Genomic DNA, 21,558 nt, shown 5'->3' with positions numbered 1-21,558 from the left:
TAACCAATTGGAGAGTAAGGGGGGGCAAGGCTAGGAGGGGGATAGAACAGTATTTAAGTAGGAGCAGAAGCAGTTTACGTCAGAAGAAAGGAAGGAGAGCTGGAAGAAAGCTGGAAGACAACAGGAGAGACAGCAGAAGAGAAGCAGCTGAGACAGAGAGCTGAGAGAAAGACACAGAGAGAGAGAGAAGAGAGCTAGAACTGATGTCCTGCTTTGTTTGCTGGCAAATAAAGAAGATTCCTCCCTCATTCTGGTGTGTGCTGTCTGACTCTTGAAGTATCACAAATTCCTATCTCAATTCCTGCAACAATTCTTGGTGACAGCGGTGGGATGAATCCTGCATTAATCCCAGCACCCAACTGACTGGAGAACATTCGCCGGGTATGTATTCTGTATTTTGTATTGTAATTCTAGCTAGAAAATTGTAAACCAGCCCCTCAAAGAAAATTGAGGAAGGAGAGCCTGATCAACTCTCAGCGAAGGCCCTAGTACCTTCTAGTCGCGGGGACTAGAAGCGAAAACGCTTGAGCTTATCTGTATTTGAGAAATCTGAAATTGTTGGGTGGGATTTTCTGTATGGAATGTGTGATGCGTGAATGATTATTGAGTGCGGACTTCTTATAGCTGCATTTCCAATTAACGCGAGTTCAATTGGTCAGCGATTGCTGACGGAAGGAAGCGATTGCTGTCTGTCTACCTAGTGTCTCGAGAGTGCAGACCCCTTACTGCACTTTCAAAAAAATTCCCTCCCTTTTTGTGTGTTGTAACTGTAAGCATTATGGGTGGGACATCATCTAGACAAATTGCTACCCCCCTAGATTGTATGCTTAAGAACTTTAAAAAAGGATTTTTAATTAATGACTATGGACAGACTTTAAGCTCAAGTACTTTAAGAACCTTGTGTGAAGTTGAGTGGCCATCTATGGGAGTGGGGTGGCCCCCTAGTGGCAGCTTAGATATTGAAGTAATCCGGAAGGTCTACAGCATAGTTGTAGGAGAACCAGAATATTCTGAACAACTCCCTTATATAGATTCCTGGGATAGCCTTGTGACTGACCCTCCCTCTTGGTTGAAAACTTATATGGGATCCCCAGTAAAATTCATGTTAGGCCGTGTTCAAAGAAAGATTAGAAAATCTAAACTAGAAGAGGGAAAGAGCCCTAGGAAGCCTACCACCCAATCGGTGGCTTCCGCCCCTACCCTGTCCGAGAAACCCATACTCTCTGATGACCCCTCAGACCTTGAGCCACCACCTTATGGCCCATTGTTGGGGTTCCGTGCCACCCCCAGAGATCCACGCCGCCCAGCCCAAGCCTCTCCAGCACAGGCTTCTCCGGATAGTTCTTCCCCTCCTGTGCCAAACCTGCCACACCCTAGGTTGGACTTTTCACCCGGCCTCTACCCTTCTGTGCCACATCCTCTCCTGTTAACCTCTGAAGACCCGTTTTGGGTTCCACTCCCTGACTCCTCAACTCCCGACAGCCCAGCCTCTCCTTCTAATACCCCTACCCACTCATTAGGGGCCCGGCATCCCTTTCAATGGACTGAATCACCTGTGACCACCTCTCAGTCTATGAGTACCCCTCCCCATCCCTCAGGGGTTCAACACACCTCCACTGAATGGGTTAGACCTGCTGCAATCACCTTTGAGCATGATAGGAGGGTAGCTCCTAGCTCTACCTCAGGTTCCATTCCCACCTCCTCGAGAGTTCTGCCACTCCGACAGGTAACCATCACTCGACCGGATCCTAATAATGAGGGTCAGGTTATACAGGCACAGGCCTATCAGTATGTACCCTTCACAACCACCGATCTCCTGAATTGGAAGACGCATTACCCCACTTATACTGAAAAGCCTCAGGCAGTGGTGGACCTAGTGACTAGCATTATGGCCACCCATAACCCAACCTGGACTGATTGTCAACAACTTCTCCTGACCCTCTTCACAACTGAGGAGAGGCGGAAGATTTTGCAAAATGCTGAGGCCATCACGCGAGAGCGTGTCCCCGGGGGGACACAGGACCCAGAGGGATGGGTTAGAGCTCGGTTTCCTCGCGCAGCTCCAGATTGGGATCCAAATGATGGGCAGCACTATGAACTGTTGTCTGGCTATTGCCGGGACTTGCTGGAAGGTATGAGGAAAGGCATAAAGAGGCCCATTAATCTAGCAAAGGTCTCTGAAATTCTCCAAGGGGCAACTGAATCCCCTGGGGCCTTTCTAGAGCGACTAATTGAAGCCTACAGAACATACACCCCATTTGACCCTGAAGCCCAAGAAAACCAGAGAATGGTGAATAGTGCATTGGTGGCCCAGAGTATGCCAGATATCCGGAAGAAGTTGCAGCGTCAGGAGGGATTCGCAGGGATGAATACCACCCAGCTAATTGAGATCGCAACCAAGGTTTTCATTAATAGAGATCAGGAGGTGCGCCGAGAGGCTGACCGGAAGATGCAGAAGAAGGCCGACCTTTTAGCGGCAGCCATTACTAATTCCACCCTTAACCGAGGTCGACCTCTAGCTAATGGGAAGCCAAAGTGGGATCCCGGACCACCAGCCAGGCCCCGAGATTCCTTCAATCAATCCCGGCCAAGGGGGGAGAATCCCAGACCAAGATTGGAGAGGGATCAGTGTGCCTATTGTAAGGAAAGAGGGCACTGGAAAGATGAATGCCCCCAGAGGCGCCAGGGACTGAGAAGGGGACCAGGAGATCGAGGAAGCCGAGGCCGAGTTCGAGAGGGAAGATATGAGCCTCCTGAATCTGACATCATCGGGATAGCCGAGATGGCAGAATGGGACGAATAGGACAGACCGGGTTCCTACAAACTGGGCTCCCAGGAACCTATGGTCAAGTTAACTATAGGGAGCCGCTCAATTCCATTCATGATTGATACAGGAGCTGAACATTCTGTTGTGACGGAGCGATTAGCGCCTGTGTCTGGAAAAACTGTCCGAGTGGTGGGAGCCACGGGGGTGCAGAACCGGAGGCCCTTTCTGACGACCCGTAGATGCCAATTAGGCTCACACATAGTCACTCATGAATTCCTGTATATGCCAGACTGTCCAATCCCTTTGTTAGGTCGAGACCTGCTGTCCAAGCTTAGGGCCCAAATTTCCTTTGACTCTGATGGCCAGACTTCAGTCTCCTTTCGGCCCCCGACATCCAGCCCTAAGGGTATATTGAGTTTCTGCTGCCCTCTTGAAGAAGAATGGCGGCTGCATCAGTCGCAGGGCCAAGTTGACCTACCCCTGGCAGACAGCTTTCAGGTCAGTGGGGTATGGGCAGAAGATAATCCCCCAGGGTTGGCCCGAAATATTCCTCCTGTCCATGTAGATTTACTTCCAAGTGCCCGGCCAATCCATCTTCGCCAATACCCAATTCCCAGAAAGGCTCTGGAAGGGATCCAAGCACATTTGAATCGTCTGTTATTCCATGGAATTATTCGTCCTTGCCAGTCTCCATGGAATACGCCACTATTGCCAGTTCAGAAGCCAGGGACTGAGGATTACCGGCCAGTCCAAGACTTACGGGTGGTTAACAAATCCACTATTTCATTACACCCTGTAGTGCCTAATCCATATGTCCTGCTAGGATTGATACCTTCTGGAGCTACCCATTTCACGACACTAGATCTAAAAGATGCCTTCTTTTGTATTCGGGTGGCCCCCGCCAGTCAATTGCTTTTTGCCTTTCAATGGGAAAACCCAGTAACAGGAAGGAAGCTTCAGTATACATGGACCCGCCTGCCACAGGGGTTCAAGAATTCCCCCACTATTTTTGGGACAGCCCTAGGGCAAGACCTTAAGACTTTTAAATCTGAGCCTTCCAGGCGAGTTTTACTCCAGTATGTAGATGACCTCCTGATTGCAGCAGTGACCCAGGAAGAGTGTTTTGAGGCTACCAGAGAATTGCTGGAGCTACTCTTGGATGCAGGCTATAAGGTCTCACGCTCAAAGGCCCAACTTTGTCAGTCAGAAGTGAAGTATCTGGGCTTTTGCATTTCCCAGGGAAGTCGGAGACTGGATGCTAGTAGGAAGCAAGCGGTAGCTGCAATTCCCCAACCCAAGTCCAGAAGAGAAGTTAGGGAATTCCTGGGAGCAGCTGGATTCTGCAGAATTTGGATTCCAAATTTTGCATTGATGGCGAAACCCCTTTACCAAGCCACAAAGGGGGGTGAAAAGGAACCATTTGAATGGGGACCTACTGCTCAACAATCCTTCATTGCTATAAAGAAAGCCCTACTCCAAGCCCCTGCGTTAGGCCTTCCTGATGTGGAGAAACCTTTCTCATTGTATGTCCACGAGCGACAGGGGGTTGCTCTGGGTGTGCTGACCCAGATGATGGGATCCTGGCAGAGGCCTGTTGCATACCTGTCTAAACAGCTGGATGGAGTGGCTAAAGGATGGCCAGCCTGCATGAGGGCCATTGCAGCAACAGCCTTACTGGTCCAGGAAGCTGATAAGTTGACCTTGGGGCAAGAACTGGTTGTTAAAGTCCCCCACGCAGTTCTCACCCTCATGGAGTATAAGGGCAACCACTGGTTTACAAATAACCGTATGGTTAAGTACCAAGCTAGTTTGTGTGAGAATCCACGGATACACCTGGAAACAGTGGCTACATTTAATCCTGCCACTCTTTTGCCAGCATCTGAGGGACCACCAGATCATGACTGTATCCAAACCATGGATGAAGTGTATTCCAGTCGACCAGATCTTAAAGATGTTCCTTGGAGGGACCCAGATGTAATTTATTTTACAGATGGAAGCAGTTATGTGGAGAACTCCAAGCGATTGGCAGGCTATGCTGTGGTGACAGAGGACAAGGTGATAGAAGCAAGAGCCCTGCCCCAAGGAACTTCAGCCCAGAAAGCAGAACTTGTGGCCCTCATACGAGCTCTGGAGTTAGCAGCAGGACTGGTGACCAACATTTATACTGATTCCAAGTATGCTTTTACAACTCTACATGCTCATGGAGCTTTGTATAAGGAAAAGGGACTCATAAATGCTGCAGGCCAACCTGTTAAGTATGGACTTGAAATACTTCAGCTGCTAGAGGCTGTGTGGGCCCCTAAGAAGGTAGCTGTCATTCACTGCAGGGGACACCAAAGGGTAGATACTCCAGTGGCCCGAGGGAACCGCCATGCTGATCGGGTGGCCAAGGAAGCTGCTCGAGGACCCCCAGCAAGTACTGTGACCCCCCTGTTCCAAATCCGATTGCAAGAATGGACGCCTATGTATACCCAAATGGAAGAGAAATGGGCTCAAGAAGAAGGTGCAGTAAGGAGACCTGATGGCTGGTTACATCTCCCTGATACCAGAGTTCTGGTGCCACGCCACCTAGCTTGGCCTGTAGTGTCTCAAGCTCATGACCTATCACACTTAGGGAAAACAGCACTAGCCCGCCTACTCAATCGAGTAGTGGTGCTGGAAGGATTGGATAGTCTGGTTGCCACTGCCTCAGCCCGATGTACTCTCTGTGCCCAGAATAATGCCCGCCAGGGACCCCGTATTCCACCAGGAGTTCAGTCTAGAGGACTAACACCCTTTGAGTCCCTAATTATAGACTTCACAGAAATGCCCAGGAGCGGTAGGCTCCGATATCTCTTGGTCATGGTCTGTACCTTTTCTGGGTGGGTGGAAGCATATCCTACAGTCACTGAGAAAGCCACAGAAGTAGCTCGAGCTCTCCTTAGGGATGTCATCCCCAGGTATGGATTGCCCCTTGCCATAGGTTCAGATAATGGTCCCGCCTTTGTTGAAGCTACACTTCAGGCCCTGTCCCGCGCATTGCGCATTACCTGGAAATTGCATTGTGCCTATCGTCCCCAGAGTTCAGGGCAGGTTGAGCGGGCAAACAGAACCTTGAAAAATAGCCTAGCAAAGATTTGTCAGGAAACCCAATTGAAATGGCCACAGGCATTGCCACTAGCCCTCTTCCGCCTCCGATGCACCCCAACTAAAGGAACAGCCCTCTCTCCCTTTGAAATTGTGTATGGGAAGCCCCCAGCCATTTTACAGGGAATTAAGGGAGACATAGGGATTTTAGGGTCTGCCCAGGTGCAGGAGCAGGTAGCCCTCTTGGGAAAGATAATTTCTGAGCTTCAGTCTTATGTGAGAGAAATAAACCCTGTCCCCTTCCAGGCTCAGGTACATTCCTTCCTGCCAGGGGATAGAGTTTGGGTGAAAGACTGGAGGCTTCAGCCTTTGGGGCCCCGATGGAAAGGACCTTTTACTGTTTTGCTTTCTACCCCTGCAGCTGTGAAGGTCGCAGGGATTACTCCATGGGTCCATTGGTCTCGAATTAAGTCTGCTGACCAGACTGAGCCCAGCACGGATCAGACGGAGCCTAGACAGTGGAGAGCAGAAAGTGATCCAGCGGAGCCATTGAAGTTGCGCCTGACCCGAACCAAAGAATCTACTAGCTGAAAAGAAGGGTCAACTGTATACTGCAGGAGCGGCTGAACTTCGGCTTCACACTGAGACTCTTTCTTGCCTGATTCTGGCTTTCTTGGAATTTGAAAGCTTGATCCTTGTCAGTTGAGGGTCTATCCCAACTGGTATAAGAACTCAAAGACTGAGAACACTATATGAGAGTAATCTGTGATTAGCACAGACTGTTGAAATATTATTGCCTAATTAGTTTGCTGTATTTGTTTTAGATTAGGAAGAAAGAAAATGTTAGTAGTTTGGATGCTTTTGTTGTTTTCTACTCCTTGCCTCCTTGTTCCTAATACCCCAACTCACTCCAACCTTTGGTTACACTCAGTCCAGGAACTAATTAGCCAGGCAAAGATTACTTCCCCTTGTATTGTGTGTTCCCGATTTTCTCCTTATACCACAGATGTCCCAGCTGTACCTGTCCCTGTGCAACTCCCAGCTCTTATACCTCCCTACTTTTCGAGTTCAGGTCCTTGGAGTCAGGATTATACTTGGTGGTCCTTTTATAATGCTACTTCCCCCTCTGACTCTTCTCTAAGGCCTGTTTTTACGTCTCCCTATCCAGCCTCTGGAGTGTTTTGTTTAACAAGAAGCATCTCAACTGTTCTTCCCATTCCCTGTAACTATACTAATGTTCTCCCAGAAAAAGGAGAATCTGTGTGGGTAGTTTCTCCAGGTACTCCTATGTGCCCTACTACCATACCTGTAGATTATGACCCAGGTGATTATCTGGCTCCTAAGCGTACCACTGAGAAGACTATAGTGTCCAAGCTTATTTTCTACTTTCATAAGTCCCCGGGGTATGAAGAGTTACTAACAAATGAGCAGCCTGTCACAATTGGGGATTGGCGCCTATGGTGTGCAAAGTCTCCATTTCGTCTTCGTTCCCCCTGGGATAGGGGCTCGCATTATGGGCACCCTAAGTACCCTGTCCAGCCTGAGCCAACATTTATTGGGAACTTTCCTCACCCTCTTCTTGGTCATTACTGGCTCTGTGATAATGTCCTCCACATGGTTCTTCCCTCCACATATGATTTTTGTGTATTGGTAACCTTGAATTATTTTCCTAAAGTTATTCCTCTCAAGCCACTATCCCCGCACCGCTCTAAGCGAGAGGCTTTGTCCTTACCCTCCTCCGTTGCCACAGAGGATGAGGCGATTGAATTAGCCCTCCAGTATATCAACTCTACTTATCCTCTGACTAAAAAGAGACTTGTAGCCCTTTCTGCCACGGCCTGGATTCCAATTGGAGGCCCGGTAGCGGGTATTACTGAACTAGGTATGGCTACTCGGAGACTTCAGTCCCTACTTCATGTTTTAGTTCATGAGCTGAATGTGGTAGTCAATGCATTGCAGGATCAAATTAATGAATTAAGTATAGTTTCTCGGTATAATCGTATGGGCCTTGACTACCTCTTTGCAGCCCAGGGTGGTCTCTGCACAGTGTTAAATTCTTCAGAGTGCTGTACTATTGTCATAAATAGGACGCATGTGGTTAGGCATGCCATGGATAAAGTCCTACAGTTGGCTAGCCTTAATGTGGAGGATTACCGAGGAGGATTAGACCTTACCTCCTGGTGGTGGTCATTGACCTCCTGGATACGTCCCTTGTTCATTTCCCTAATAGTCTTAGTTTTAGCAGGGTTGTTGTTTTGTTTCCTGGCCTCATGTGCTTCGGCAGTATGCCGTCGGACCTTAACAAGTAGGGTAATGGTGATTCACAAGTCTATTCCTATTTAGGATCACTATAATCTCCAGAGTTTGAGTTGTGAGACTTATCTCTGCATAAGCTGATTTTAGTCTCAAAGGGGGGAATGAGGCAGTGGGCAAAGAATAATTCTGAGAAATCATATGAAGGGTTAATTCTGTTAAAAGCTTGGTATTTGAATTGAATTCTTATTTCAAATTTCAACTCTTTACTCTGCAAGTAGTGAAGGAATGCAGGCTGGAGTTAATTACTAGAACTCTAGCTGTCGAGCAAAAGGGTTAAAAAGGTCAGAGACAGGAATTTCTTTCACCCTGGTGAATGATGAAAGCTGGCTCAACATCTGTACATTATTAGGCATACTGAATAGTTTTGTAAGCAGGCAGTTTGTTTAGGATTAAATTGAACACTGCTTAGAAGGAAATAGTTAGAGTCTAAATAATTCTAGATATAAATGAGTTAGATTTTAGAAGTTCTTGCTTATAAGGAATACTGATTCTGTGTATTTTAGAATATGTTCTATTCTCTGTAATTTCTATGTAGGATGTTTGTTCAACTCTGTGTTACTTTTAAAATGATCCTTTGTCTGCTGTTTAAGACTGCAGTTGAGGAGATCAGCATATGGTTTGACTTAGCCATAGTTCTGGCTGGTTCAATGTATAAGCTAATAGGTGAAGAAGGTCAGGAAAAGTCTTGATTAATTATAGGTAACTGTAGGAATAGTCCTGAAAGTAATAACAGACCATAGCCGTATGCTATTAAGTAAGATTGGCTTTTGACCTCTTTAATGAATGCCAGAGTTTAGTTAGCAGTTAGTACTAGGAATATGAGAAATCAATCATAATAACATGTAAGAGACTGGAGCCCAAATGTCTGGTGTAAGGGGCCCCAGGTCACAGGTCAGTTTAGGATGTCTGGAACCTATGTAACTGATATTTGTATGGAGCTGATTGGTTGAGGCAAAGTGACCAATCTATTCCTTAACCAATTGGAGAGTAAGGGGGGGCAAGGCTAGGAGGGGGATAGAACAGTATTTAAGTAGGAGCAGAAGCAGTTTACGTCAGAAGAAAGGAAGGAGAGCTGGAAGAAAGCTGGAAGACAACAGGAGAGACAGCAGAAGAGAAGCAGCTGAGACAGAGAGCTGAGAGAAAGACACAGAGAGAGAGAGAAGAGAGCTAGAACTGATGTCCTGCTTTGTTTGCTGGCAAATAAAGAAGATTTCTCCCTCATTCTGGTGTGTGCTGTCTGACTCTTGAAGTATCACAAATTCCTATCTCAATTCCTGCAACAGATGAAGGAAATTAAAGAATGGATAGTAAGAATGAATTAAATCAGGACAGAGAGAGAGAGAGAGGGGCAGAAAAATATTGAAGAAAGCAAAGAAAAAGGAGAGAAAAATGACAAATGGCCAGGAAAACCTGGCAGAAGAGTTAAGCGAATACGAAGGAAAGCAGAATCTAGAGACTGGGAGCGACACAATGAGAAAAAGTAAATGGCCATACAAGAAAGGTAAAGAAAATAATTTTATTTTTAATTTAGGATAAAGTAATATGGTACCTGTGTTAATGAAGTTTCAGAGACCAATACTTCCTTCCTTAGGTCAGGTGAGGATACCGTAACAGCATTATACTGACCTGAGGCAGGAGGTTTTGGCCTCTGAAAGCTCACTGAAAAGGGTGTTAGGCTATTAAATACATTTTCTGAAATCTGATGCACTGAAAAGCAGCACTTTACCCTGTGTGACAAATGGATCTGATTAACGTGACTAAATTTTGCTGGGGGAGGGAGGTAGAGAGAAAATTTTGTGCCCACCCACTTTGGGTTCAGGCCCATCCAAAATTGGCAGTCTGGCTACGCCACTGCAACGTGGATGCAGCAGCTCATCTTGCTTTGTTTTGAGTGTATGTCAATGACGGCTGCGCGAGGGAGTGGAAACAGAGATTAACCAAATTGGCTTCCTTTCTTATAGTCGACTACATAGGCTCACTTTCACTCGGCACAGCCCGTCTCGTCTCCTGCTTTAATCCAACCTCCTTAAACGGGCCGCTGCGTGCAAGCTTAACTGTGACGTTAGGCGCGTAGGTGTGCTCATGCGCCTAGCTTTCCCCGCGCGCTCCGGTTTCTTTGAGGTTTGCTGCTTATTTTTCGTGAGATTGGTGGTGGCTGGGGCGGGCCAGCGGCGGATGCTGCACCAGAGCGGGAAACCGCACTCCAACCCCTGAAGGATAGTAATTATATACCGACGAAGGCGTTTTCAGGCTCCACCTTTAACTTTATCGTGTAAACAAGGAGCATTTTCATTTCGTTTCTTTTTCATTTCTTGTACCCCGGCTCGAGCAGGACGTGACGGGGGACGTTTGCAGAGCATTTTCTTCCTTGTTCGATTCTCTTAAACACAGATAATTTTTTTCCGTCTTAAAGAGCTGCCTAACGAGCCTATCTGGAACTATTTGGCGGTCTTCTGAAATGCCCGTGAATTATTTTTCATTCTTCTTTTGTTGTTGTGTGGAGCTGATTAACTTTTCACATGGCAGTAAAACAAAAAGGCACAGCCAAAACTAAAAATGAACTGATTGAAAACAAATTGTAGAAAGGGTCTTTTTAATGTCATACATAAGCTGTGGAATTTGCTGGAGGGTCTGGGCCAAACTTCTGTTGAGCCCACTGTGTCAGGCAGTGTTTGACAAGTTCCTGGAGGAAAATGATTAGGCTGGTAGAAAACCTGTTGCTTGTCCTTTTGAAGTGAGTTACGGGAAACTTGATCTACTTTTTGTGATTGGGTGGGTTCTAGTGATCTGAGCTGGCCACTATCAGAGAGAGGATTCTCACTCTGCCTTCCCAGGTAAACGTTGCCGAAAAGCACAATTCTCTTAGGCACAGACTGCTGTTCTGCCTCTTGGACTCATGATCTCATTCCTAAAGGTAATTATACAGAAATATATTCTAGATATGATGCTCAATCAGAAAGTGCTACGTCTTTCCTGACTTCTTAGTTTCCATCAATCAGAAAGTGCTACGTCTTTCCTGACTTCTTAGTTTCCATCAATCAGAAAGTGCTATGTCTTTCTTGACTTCTTCGTTTCCAGACAAAAAACACCTTAAGACTGCAACTGATTCATAAACTTGTAGAGTGATTTAGAAAAATATATATACTACTACTTAACATTTCTAGAGCGCTACTAGGGTTACGCAGCGCTGTACAAATTGACAAAGAAGGACAGTCCCTGCTCAAAGGAGCTTATATAGTAATAGACTTGATTATTCTGATGTTTCAGCTTGCTGAACAGTTTGTTAAATAACATCCAGGTACTGGTTTACCTGCTCACAGAACGTTGGATCACTGGATAACATCCTACACTTGTATTTTCACACTGGGCTCCATGGAACTTGATCTGACAAAGTGGCTTTTTAATGGTCTTATGTAAATACAGCATTTATTTTTACCCAAGGCAGGTAGACTGATTAGCAAACAGCTGCATATTATACATGCCTCTTGAGCAGTACTTCTGTTGTTGGCTTTATTCCTTCTTTTGAAAGTATTTCAACTTGCCGAGTCCAGTCATTATTTTCTTTGTTAAATTTGTATCCCACATTTTCCCACCTATTTGTAGGCTCAATTTGGCTTACATAGTACCGCAGAGACCTATGCAGGCTCCGGCATGAACAAATACAGGGTGATGTTGTGGTAAGATCAAGTTCATGTGGCACAGCCACATTAGGGAATCGGAGAACGGAAGAGTTTGTGTTATGTCCATTACGTGCTTTAGTTTGGTTGTGTTGCAGAGATTAGGCATTTAAGTTGGATCGGTAGGGTATGCCTTTTTAAACAATTTGGTTTTTAGTGATTTCTGGAATTTTAGGTGGTGGTACGTCGTTTTCAAGGCTTTTGGTAATGCGTTCCACAGTTGTGCGCTTATGTAGGAAAAACTAGATGCGTAAGTTGTTTTGTATTTATTCCATGTAGGACCCATCTTTACCCTATCATGGATGTGGAGTCAGTCCATTTTCATTTAGTAATGTTGCACGTTCATTTTTCTCATTCCACCTAGAAAGACTAGTGCATCATTTAACTATACTAGAAGTTTCCCTAATGTACTTCTAGAGGGGATGTAGTTAATTCAGTACCAAAACTTGTTAAATATCGTTATTTGCTTTTGTTCTTTTTTCATAATCGGTGCAATTTATTTTCAGCTTAAAACTTTGACATTCAAATTCATATATTGTGCCTTTTACATATTAATTTGCAGGTAACCTACCTGTCCCATCTTCCTTAGCTTTTGTGTAGGCTATTATATAGCCTATGTTCATTCCAGCACTTGTGAGTTACCCAGCATGTCTCTGCATATCTGCATGCCTTCTTACTAGATCTTGGAGGGGAAGCAGACCAATTTGGGTGTGTTCTAATCTCTGAGCGATCAGAACATATTTTGATGTCATAAGCATTTTGAAAGCCCATTGTTCAGTATATGTGATCAGAGGAGGAGACTATGCCTCATGAAATGTTTACATTTCATTATTATCTTCTAAAGGTAATGGGATTTGATATAAGTAATGCCACACTGGGAAAAGACCAAGGGTCCATCGAGCCCAGCATCCTGTCCACGACTGCGGCCAATCCAGGCCAAGGGCACCTGGCGAGCTTCCCAAACGTACAAACATTCTGTACATGTTGTTCCTGGAATTGTGGATTTAGTAGTGGTTTATGAACTTGTCCTTTAGGAAACCGTCTAACCCCTTTTAAAACTCTGCTAAGCTAACCGCCTTCACCACGTTCTCCGGCAATGAATTCCAGAGTTTAATTACGCGTTGAGTGAAGAAACATTTTCTCCAATTTGTTTTAAATTTACTACACTGTAGTTTCATCGCATGCCCCCTAGTGCTAGTATTTTTGGAAAGCATGAACAGACGCTTCACATCCACCTGTTCCACTCCACTCATTATTTTTTATATATCATGTCTCCCCTCAGCCGTCTCTTCTCCAAGCTGAAAAGCCCTAGCCTCCTTAGTCTGTCTTCATAGGGAAGTCGTCCCATCCCCGCTATCATTTTAGTCGCCCTTCGCTGCACCTTTTCCAATTCTACTATATCTTTCTTGAGATGCGGCGACCAGAATTGAACACAATGCTCAAGGTGCGGTCTCACCATGGAGCGATACAGCGGCATTGTAACATCCTCACACCTGTTTTCCATACCTTTCCTAATAATACCCAACATTCTATTCGCTTTCCTAGCCGCAGCAGCACACAAAGGTTTCAGTGTATTATCGACGACGACACCCAGATCCCTTACTTGGTCCGTAACTCCTAACGTGGAACCTTGCATGACGTACCTATAATTTGGGTTCTTTTTTCCCACATGCATCACCTTGCACTTGCTCACATTAAACGTCATCTGCCATTTAGCCACCCAGTCTCGTAAGGTCCTTATGTAATTTTTCACAATCCTCTCGCGGGTTAACGACTTTGAATAACTTTGAGGCTCATTTTCAAAGACTTACAAAAACTTACATAGGTTACTATGGAACTTTGTAAGTCTAAGTGCTTTGAAAATATACTTTGTGTCATCAGCAAATTTAATTACCTCGCTAGTTACTCCCATCTCTAAATCATTTATAAATATATTAAAAAGCAGCGGTCCTAGCACTGATCCCTGAGGAACCCCACTAACTACCCTTCTCCATTGTGAATACTGCCCATTTAACCCCACTCTCTGTTTCCTATCCTTCAGCCAGTTTTTAATCCACAATAGGACATTTCCTCCTATCCCATGACCATCCAATTTCCTCTGTAGCCTTTCATGAGGTACCTTGTCAAACGCCTTTTGAAAATCCAGATACACAATATCAATCGGCTTCCCTTTGTCCACATGTTTGTTTACTCCTTCAAAGAATTGAAGTATGTTGCCTTTCTGTGGTACAGTCAAAGCAGTTCACATTTATTATATGCAGGTACTTTATCCTTCATCAGTTTCTGTATTTTCCGGTTCTGTTAGTTCATCTGCTTTGACTAGTTCAATGCATAAAATGTATGTTTATTTCACAAGTCAATTATATATCTTTAAAAGAAGACATAAATATAAAGGTAGCACCAGTTTTTATAGTTACACTAGAGTCTGGTGGTGGTGAAGGCCGTGATAGTGATGTGCTTCTGTAGGTAATGCTCACATTTTGTCTCCTTTTACTAAGAGGTGTGCTAATGATTTGTGTGTACTAAAAAGCACATTTTGTTCCTATGGGCATCTTAGCACTTCTAATATAATAATTTGCTCCTGCAACGTTCCAATGAGGCTACCTGTGTTCGTAACCATCTCTTGACGTCACTCTCCCACAGTAGAAGCCTGCGTGCCTGATGTCAGGAAATGTTACTGTGGTTGCCTCTGTCTCGCTGTCTTCAGACTCTTCTACTACTACTACTACTATTTAGCATTTCTATAGCACTACAAGGCGTACGCAGCACTGCAGAAACATAGAAGAAAGACAGTCCCTGCTCAAAGAGCTTACAATCTAATAGACAAAAAATAAATAAAGTAAGCAAATCAAATCAATTAATGTGAACGGGAAGGAAGAGAGGAGGGTAGGTGGAGGCGAGTGGTTACGATTCAAAAGCAATGTTAAAGAGGTGGGCTTTCAGTCTAGATTTAAAGGTGGCCAAGGATGGGGCAAGACGTAGGGGCTCAGGAAGTTTATTCCAGGCTTAGGGTGCAGCGAGACAGAAGGCGCGAAGTCTGGAGTTGGCAGTAGTGGAGAAGGGAACAGATAAGAAGGATTTATCCATGGAGCGGAGTGCACGGGAAGGGGTGTAGGGAAGGATGAGTGTGGAGAGATACTGGGGAGCAGCAGAGTGAGTACAGCGACCCTGGCGGAAGACGAGACGGGCAGCAGAGTTTTGAACCGACTGGAGGGGGGAGAGGTGACTAAGTGGGAGGCCAGCAAGAAGCAGATTGCAGTAGTCTAAACAAGAGGTGACAAGGGTGTGGATGAGGGTTTTGGTAGAGTGCTCGGAAAGAAAGGGGCGGATTTTACGGATGTTGTAAAGAAAGAAATGACAGGTCTTGGCAATCTGCTGGATATGAGCAGAGAAGGAGAGAGAAGAGTCAAAGATGACCCCAAGGTTTCGAGCTGAGGAGACAGGGAGAATGAGAGAGCAATCAACAGAAATAGAAAAAGGGGGGAGCGGGGAGGTGGGTTTGGGGGGGAAAATGAGAAGCTCGGTTTTGGTCATATTTAATTTCAGGTGGCATTGAGACATCCAGACAGCACATGCACGCTGAAACTTTGGTTTGGATGCAAGGTGAGATATCAGGGGTAGAAAGGTAGATTTGGGAGTCATCAGCGTAGAGATGGTAGGAAAAGCCATGGGATGAGATTAATGAACCAAGGGAAGAAGTGTAGATAGAAAAGTGGAGGGGACCAAGAACAGAACCCTGAGATACGCCGACAGGCAGAGGGATAGAAGTAGAAGAGCCACCACAGTGAACACTAAAGGTGCGGAGGGAGAGGTAGGAAGAGAACCAGGAAAGGACAGAGCCCTGCATCGCTGCTGCTCTCCTCCGCAACCCCACGCCCCTCTCAGGTATTGGTGCCGGTCGTTCCATCTTCACTTACCGCCAGAACGGTAAAAGGCGTGCAGCCTAGGCCCTTTTCTCTCAGCTGTGGTCCCGCACTTGAGGAAATAGGAAATGAGGGCGGGACCACAGCTGAGAGAGAGAAAAGGGCTGAGTCTGCACGCCTTTTACCGCTGCTGGTGGCCGCCGTAACCCCAACAAGGTAAGTCAAGATAACTTTCAAACTTCGTAGGGAGGGGGCTTGGAACTGGGAGAGAGGGAGGAAGGGAGGGACGACGACCTTGGAACTGGGAGGGGGGACCCTGGAACTGGGAGGGAGAAAGGAGGAGGGAGGGAGGGGACGACCCTGAAACTTGGAGGGAGGGAGGGGACGACCCTGGAACTCGGAGGGAGGGAGAGGACGACCCTGGAACTCGGAGGGAGGGAGAGGACGACCCTGGAACTCGAAGGAAGGGAGGGAGGGGGGTGGCACACACTCTGTCTCACACACTCTCTCTCTCACAGACACACTTGCACCCAGTCTCTCTCTCTCTGTCACACACACACACTCGCACATTCACTTTCTCTCTCTCACACAATCACTCTCACACACACTCTCTCAAACATACACACTCCGAGGAAAACCTTGCTAGCGCCCGTTTCATTTCTTTCAGAAATGGGCCTTTTTTTTACTAGTATCTCTGTAAATCATTCAGCACACCTTAGTAAAAGGAGCCCTTTATTTTAAGACAACCAGTGTTTCATCAAGCCAGACAGATCCTTAATAACAACTTGGTAGCTAATACAGGATTCTTAGAATTCTGACAATAAACTATGGTGGGATTTACTCAACACTTAGTTTTTTTAATGACTGGCCAAGTTGTTACATCTTGTTGTCTGCTCCCTACTCTGTGCTTTCTATCTTTCTGTGATATATACCTGGCATGGCCTTTCCGAGATGATGCTTGGGAATGGAAAGACGTGTTTCTAAATCCAAATCCACGGTGCATCTGACCCCCTCCCCCTGTCTAAGTTCATCTTATCTAAAAACTTCATTTTCTGTGGTTATTTTAAGTGTTAAAACCTGGCTTGTTGATTTTTGATCATGGCCACAGTAAGAATATATCTGTGTCCTGAAACAACCAATTTGTTTTGTGTGTTTTAAATTTCAGTACACTGTTAGCTTTCCTTACTGTAGTATCCCATACATGCAAGCTGGGTTGGCACTTGCCTCATCCCTATTTCACCTTTACTCACTGGTCCTAACTCGGATTAGATCATGCTAATAATTGTTAGAATCCATAGCAATTATATTTTGTGAAGCAACAAATGCTGATTTTTTTTTTATGTTTTTTTTTTTTTAATCTAAAAAAAAAAAGTCTATATCTTCATTAACAGTGAATGGGCCTGTGATGATGTGGTTTTAGTGTAAACCTGAATGAAAAAAGTTCATGTGGTTTGATGGTAAATCCTTCCCTTTTGTTTCTTCTCTGTTTTATTTTTCTCAGATAGTAACGTGGCACTTCAAGGTGACTTTGGACATGTCCAAACTGGAAACTGCTGTTTTTTGTGCATGTATATAATTGATATCCACTGTTCGTGGAAGACCATCAATGGCTTCGGACACCTTAGTCCCTGAGCAAGTTATACCTCGGCCAATAAATGGGAAAAGACAGCTACGCCAAGACAGGTCTCTGAACAGTGACTGCGAAAGCGATGGCTCCTTTGTATTTGAAGCAGATGAAGCTTGGAAAGACTTTCACAGTTCCCTCCTTAATTTTTATGAATCTGGAGAGCTCTGCGATGTCACACTTAAGGTACTGCTGTTGTTTTGGATTCATATTTCCCATTCTCTACCACCAGTGCTCTCTTGTACTGCACAGGTGGTGAGTAAGATCTCTGAATTTTTATAATGGAAAACTACATGTAACTTTCTAAAAATTATTTAGTTGTAGTGATTCTGTGTTGCTTTGCTCTAGTTCAGAGATGGTGTCAAAATGCCTTTATAAAACATTTTTAGTGCATCATTTTTATCTCTCTTCATCCCACTATTGGTTACACTTCACTGCAAAATAAACTTTTGCCCTATGGACTCTTTATCTATATAAAAATATGTTTTGAATGTTCTTTTATCCTGCTTGATGTTAAATTATGACCTACCTTGAAATAAAGGCAGCAGTGAATGAGGCTAGAAAGTAGGTTAACCCAGGTCATTTGGTTCTCAGATCCCGGTAAATTCTTCTAAGTCTCATTGATGCCAGCTCACAACGCTGTAATTGTGAATATATGAGCATAACTTAGGGTAATGAACCTCGTGGCCAGAATATCCATAAAGGATGTGCATGAGATCACTGGGTTTGCAATACATGCACATCCCCTTAATTCTATAATCTGCCATGCCTAATCTTTTCCTTAGTATGTAAAATTGCATTCACAGGTTATAGAATGCCTACAGTTGTGTAAATTGTTAAATTGGGTACTAATTGATGGTAATTGGCATTCATTTGTAGTTATTTGCATAACTTCATTTCATTTCATAATCCTTCAGCACACAACTGCTAGGTGGGGTATGGCTTTGGGAGGGCTTGAGTGGGTCAGGGTCATGCCTAGCATTAAGCGTATAGGTTACATGCTCAGCTGATGGCAGTTAGGTGTGAGCACTTACACCAGACGTTGAGCTCGTGTCTAACTGCGGACTTAGGCTAGTATTCTATAACAAGTTATGTGCATAATTGCCATTATAGAATTTGCACTTGGCACACACATTTTAAGTGCTTATCTTTAGGTGACCAGAATTGCTCCTTTGTGTGTTAACAATATGTAATTTATGTTTGGTTGTATGTACATTATTGTACAGCAAAATGCTGCTTATTCCTTGTCATCAAGCAGATGCAGCCATTACAGATGGGTTGTGTCCATCAACCAGCAGAGGGAGATAGAGAGCACACTTTTTTCAGTGCCTCATACCAGCTTGCTCCACTGCCTCTCTTCAGTATTCTCTATCTCCCCTAGCAGAGTGGCTGCAGCTTCTTCGAGCTCCATCTAAAATCTGCCTGGAGGTTGCTCCTGTGCTTTTGCCAGTTGTTAGCAGGGGTGTTGGAGGCTATAGCAGCTTCACTTTAAAGACACATAGGTTCACCCTTTCCCTGCCTTACCCATACCTCCGTGGATGTGGACACATTGCTTAGCTTTCCCTATCCTTCGCCACCAACAGTGGATGCAGGCACATAGGTTCGCCCTTTCCCTGCCTTTCCCACTCACCTGAGCCTCCGGAGTTCTATTTACCTCTGCTTTCCTCACAGCGTTAAAAAAAAAAAAAAAGGAACAGAGGTTTTTCCTTGCCTTTTTCTGTGGGACCGGAGCTGTGATACTCGGTCCAGTGAGGTAAGAGTGTTTTCTGACTCCTCCGGGGTGGGCCCGCGATCGGGGTGATTTTGGCACGAACCGCCATTTTTAATTTTACCGCCGTTTTCGGCGATGGCTGCGGAGACAGTAAAGCGCTGTTCCAAGTGTGGCAAGCGCAGATCAGCAGTGGGGCTCTGTAAATCGTGCTGTACAGACGTTAGAGCCGGCCCGAGCATGGCGAGTGACGATTCTTCGCGCTCTGAGCTGGCAGCGGGCACCATTTTGAATTTACCACATGGCGCGACCTCCGCTGAGACAGAGAGTCCTGAGCCCGGGGGGAGAGCTACTAGCCCCGGCAGAGATCCGGGTGCCCAGGGTGAGTTTTTCTCCCCTGATTTTGTCTTATTAATGCATAAAGCATACATGCTTAAAAGAACTCTCCCACAAAGCCCGGCATGGGCCTCTTCTAATGCCCCCCGGTGGATTGTAGCCTGGGTATGCCCTCTGAGGCGTTATTCCATGATAATTGGCAGAATATGAAGCGCAGAAGGGCTCATTCCGCTTCAGAGAGTGCTGCACCTCCATTCTCCCCCCCCCCCCCCCCCCCCCCCGTGGTCAGGCTGCGAGGATTCGGAGGACTCTGGCAGGCCTTCATGGTCTGAGGAGCCAGAGTCTGGTGCAGAAGTGACTCAGGATCTGGACGATCCCTCCGCGGTGAGGATTTTCCACCGTGATGAGCTGCCAGCGCTTATTTCTGATGCCCTGCAGGCGCTCTCTATTGAGGACCCTGCCAGTGGCACAGCCTCCTCTGTGAATCCTAGGATGGCTAGTACCAAAAAGCCTGCTCGAGCCTTTCCTTTGCATGACTCCATCCAAGAGCTTATTTCGGCTCAATGGGCTGACCCCGAGGGACCTTTGAAAGTTTCCAGGGCTATGGGGCAATTATACCCTCTGAGTGATGAGCATATGGCTCGCTTTTCTATGCCTAAAGTGGATGCCCTAGTCACAGCTGTGACAAAGAGAACTACCCTCCCTGTTGAAGGAGGTGTTGCCCTGAAGGATATTCAAGACCGTAGACTGGAATCAGCACTTAAACGGTCATTTGAAATTGCAGGTCTCACTATTCGGGCGTCTGCATGCAGTTGTTATGCTGCTAGAGCCTGCCTTGCTTGGTTGCAACAGGCAGTGGAACAGCCAGCCCGGTGATGGAGCGGAGCCCTTTTCAGATGTGGCTCCGGGGATGGAGTCGGCCTTGTCCTTTCTTGCTGACACCCTTTATGATATTGTCAGAGCTTCGGCTAAACACATGGCAGTAGCAGTGGTGGCTCGCCATCTTCTTTGGCTACGGCATTGGGCGGCGGACATGGCCTCTAAGCAAAGGTTGGTGAAGTTGCCCTTTCAAGGCCTTCTCCTGTTTGGTGAGGAGTTGGAGAAAATTGTGAAGGGCCTGGGTGAGGCTAAACCCCAGCGCTTGCCCAAAGATAGGCCTCGGCCTTCCTCTAAGGGTGCGGCGTGAAGCTCGAAGGTACCGCCCGGGGCGTTCGGGGCATTCTGCTGGGTTCACTTCTCGTGCCCGTTTTCAGCAGAGGAACTCCTTTCGCTCGGACAAACGTTCCACAGCCACTGGCTCAAGGCCTGGAGTTCAGGTGCGACCCTCTCAATGATGGTGTGCCAGCCCTCTCCTCGAGTCCTGTCATCGGAGGACGTCTTTCCCTCTTTGCCGAGGAGTGGGCCAACATTTCCTCAGATCAGTGGGTCTTGGACCTGATCAGAGACGGTTACAGAATAGAATTCGACGCCCCTGTAAGAGACGTGTTTGTGGAGTCCCGATGCGGTTCTGCCGCCAAACGGGCAGCGGTAGAAGAGACTTTACAAGGTCTGATTCAGATAGGGGCTGTGTCCCCGGTACCTCCCGCCGAACACGGCTGTGGCCGCTACTCCTACTTTGTGGTGCCGCGAAAAGGAGGGTCTTTTCACCCTATTCTGGACTTAAAAGAATTAAACAAGTCCCTGAGAGTGCGGCATTTTCACATGGAAACCCTGCGCTCCGTCATTGCAGCGGTACAGCCAGGAGAGTTTCTCACGTCTCTGGACCTGAAAGAAGCTTACTTGCACATTCCAATTTGGCCCCCGCACCAGAAGTTTCTGAGGTTTGCGGTGATGGGAAAGCATTTCCAGTTCCGGGCCTTGCCTTTTGGCCTCGCCACAGCTCCCCGCACCTTTTCGAAGGTTATGGTGGTAGTAGCTGCCTTTCTAAGGCGAGAGCATATTCGGGTTCACTCGTACCTGGACGACTGGCTCATTCGAGCAAACTCTGCTGCAGAGAGTCAGCATGTAACAGCCAGAGTGGTCTCAGTACTTCAATCTCTGGGCTGGGTCGTCAACTTGGCCAAAAGTCACCTGACCCCCCTCGCAGTCTCTAGAATATTTGGGGGCCAGGTTTGACACAGCCTCGGGGTATGTGTACCTACCCGAGCAAAGGCGGTGCAAGCTTCAGAATCAGGTCCGTCTGCTACTGAGGATGCCCCGCC

General features: G+C 46.3%; 1 protein-coding gene across 2 annotated transcripts in view; it reads left to right on the top strand.

Annotated features, from left to right (window-relative positions):
- The first annotated feature begins 10,233 nt into the window (after positions 1-10,233).
- KLHL8 (kelch like family member 8) overlaps positions 10,234-21,558 on the top strand; it is a 113,926-nt gene continuing 102,601 nt past the window's right edge. Inside the window, exons 1-2 of one of the 2 annotated variants that reach the window (XM_030190567.1) lie at positions 10,234-10,270; positions 17,191-17,499. In XM_030190567.1, the coding sequence (XP_030046427.1) occupies positions 17,296-17,499 (204 nt within the window). In that variant the 5' untranslated portion in view covers positions 10,234-10,270; positions 17,191-17,295. The other variant, XM_030190566.1, reaches the window with a different exon arrangement.

This window comes from Microcaecilia unicolor, chromosome 2 (genome assembly GCF_901765095.1).
Source record: "Microcaecilia unicolor chromosome 2, aMicUni1.1, whole genome shotgun sequence".
NCBI classification, from domain to species: domain Eukaryota; kingdom Metazoa; phylum Chordata; class Amphibia; order Gymnophiona; family Siphonopidae; genus Microcaecilia; species Microcaecilia unicolor.
The sequence above is the reverse complement of the archived record's forward strand: the minus strand, read 5'-3'. Positions and strand labels throughout refer to the sequence as shown.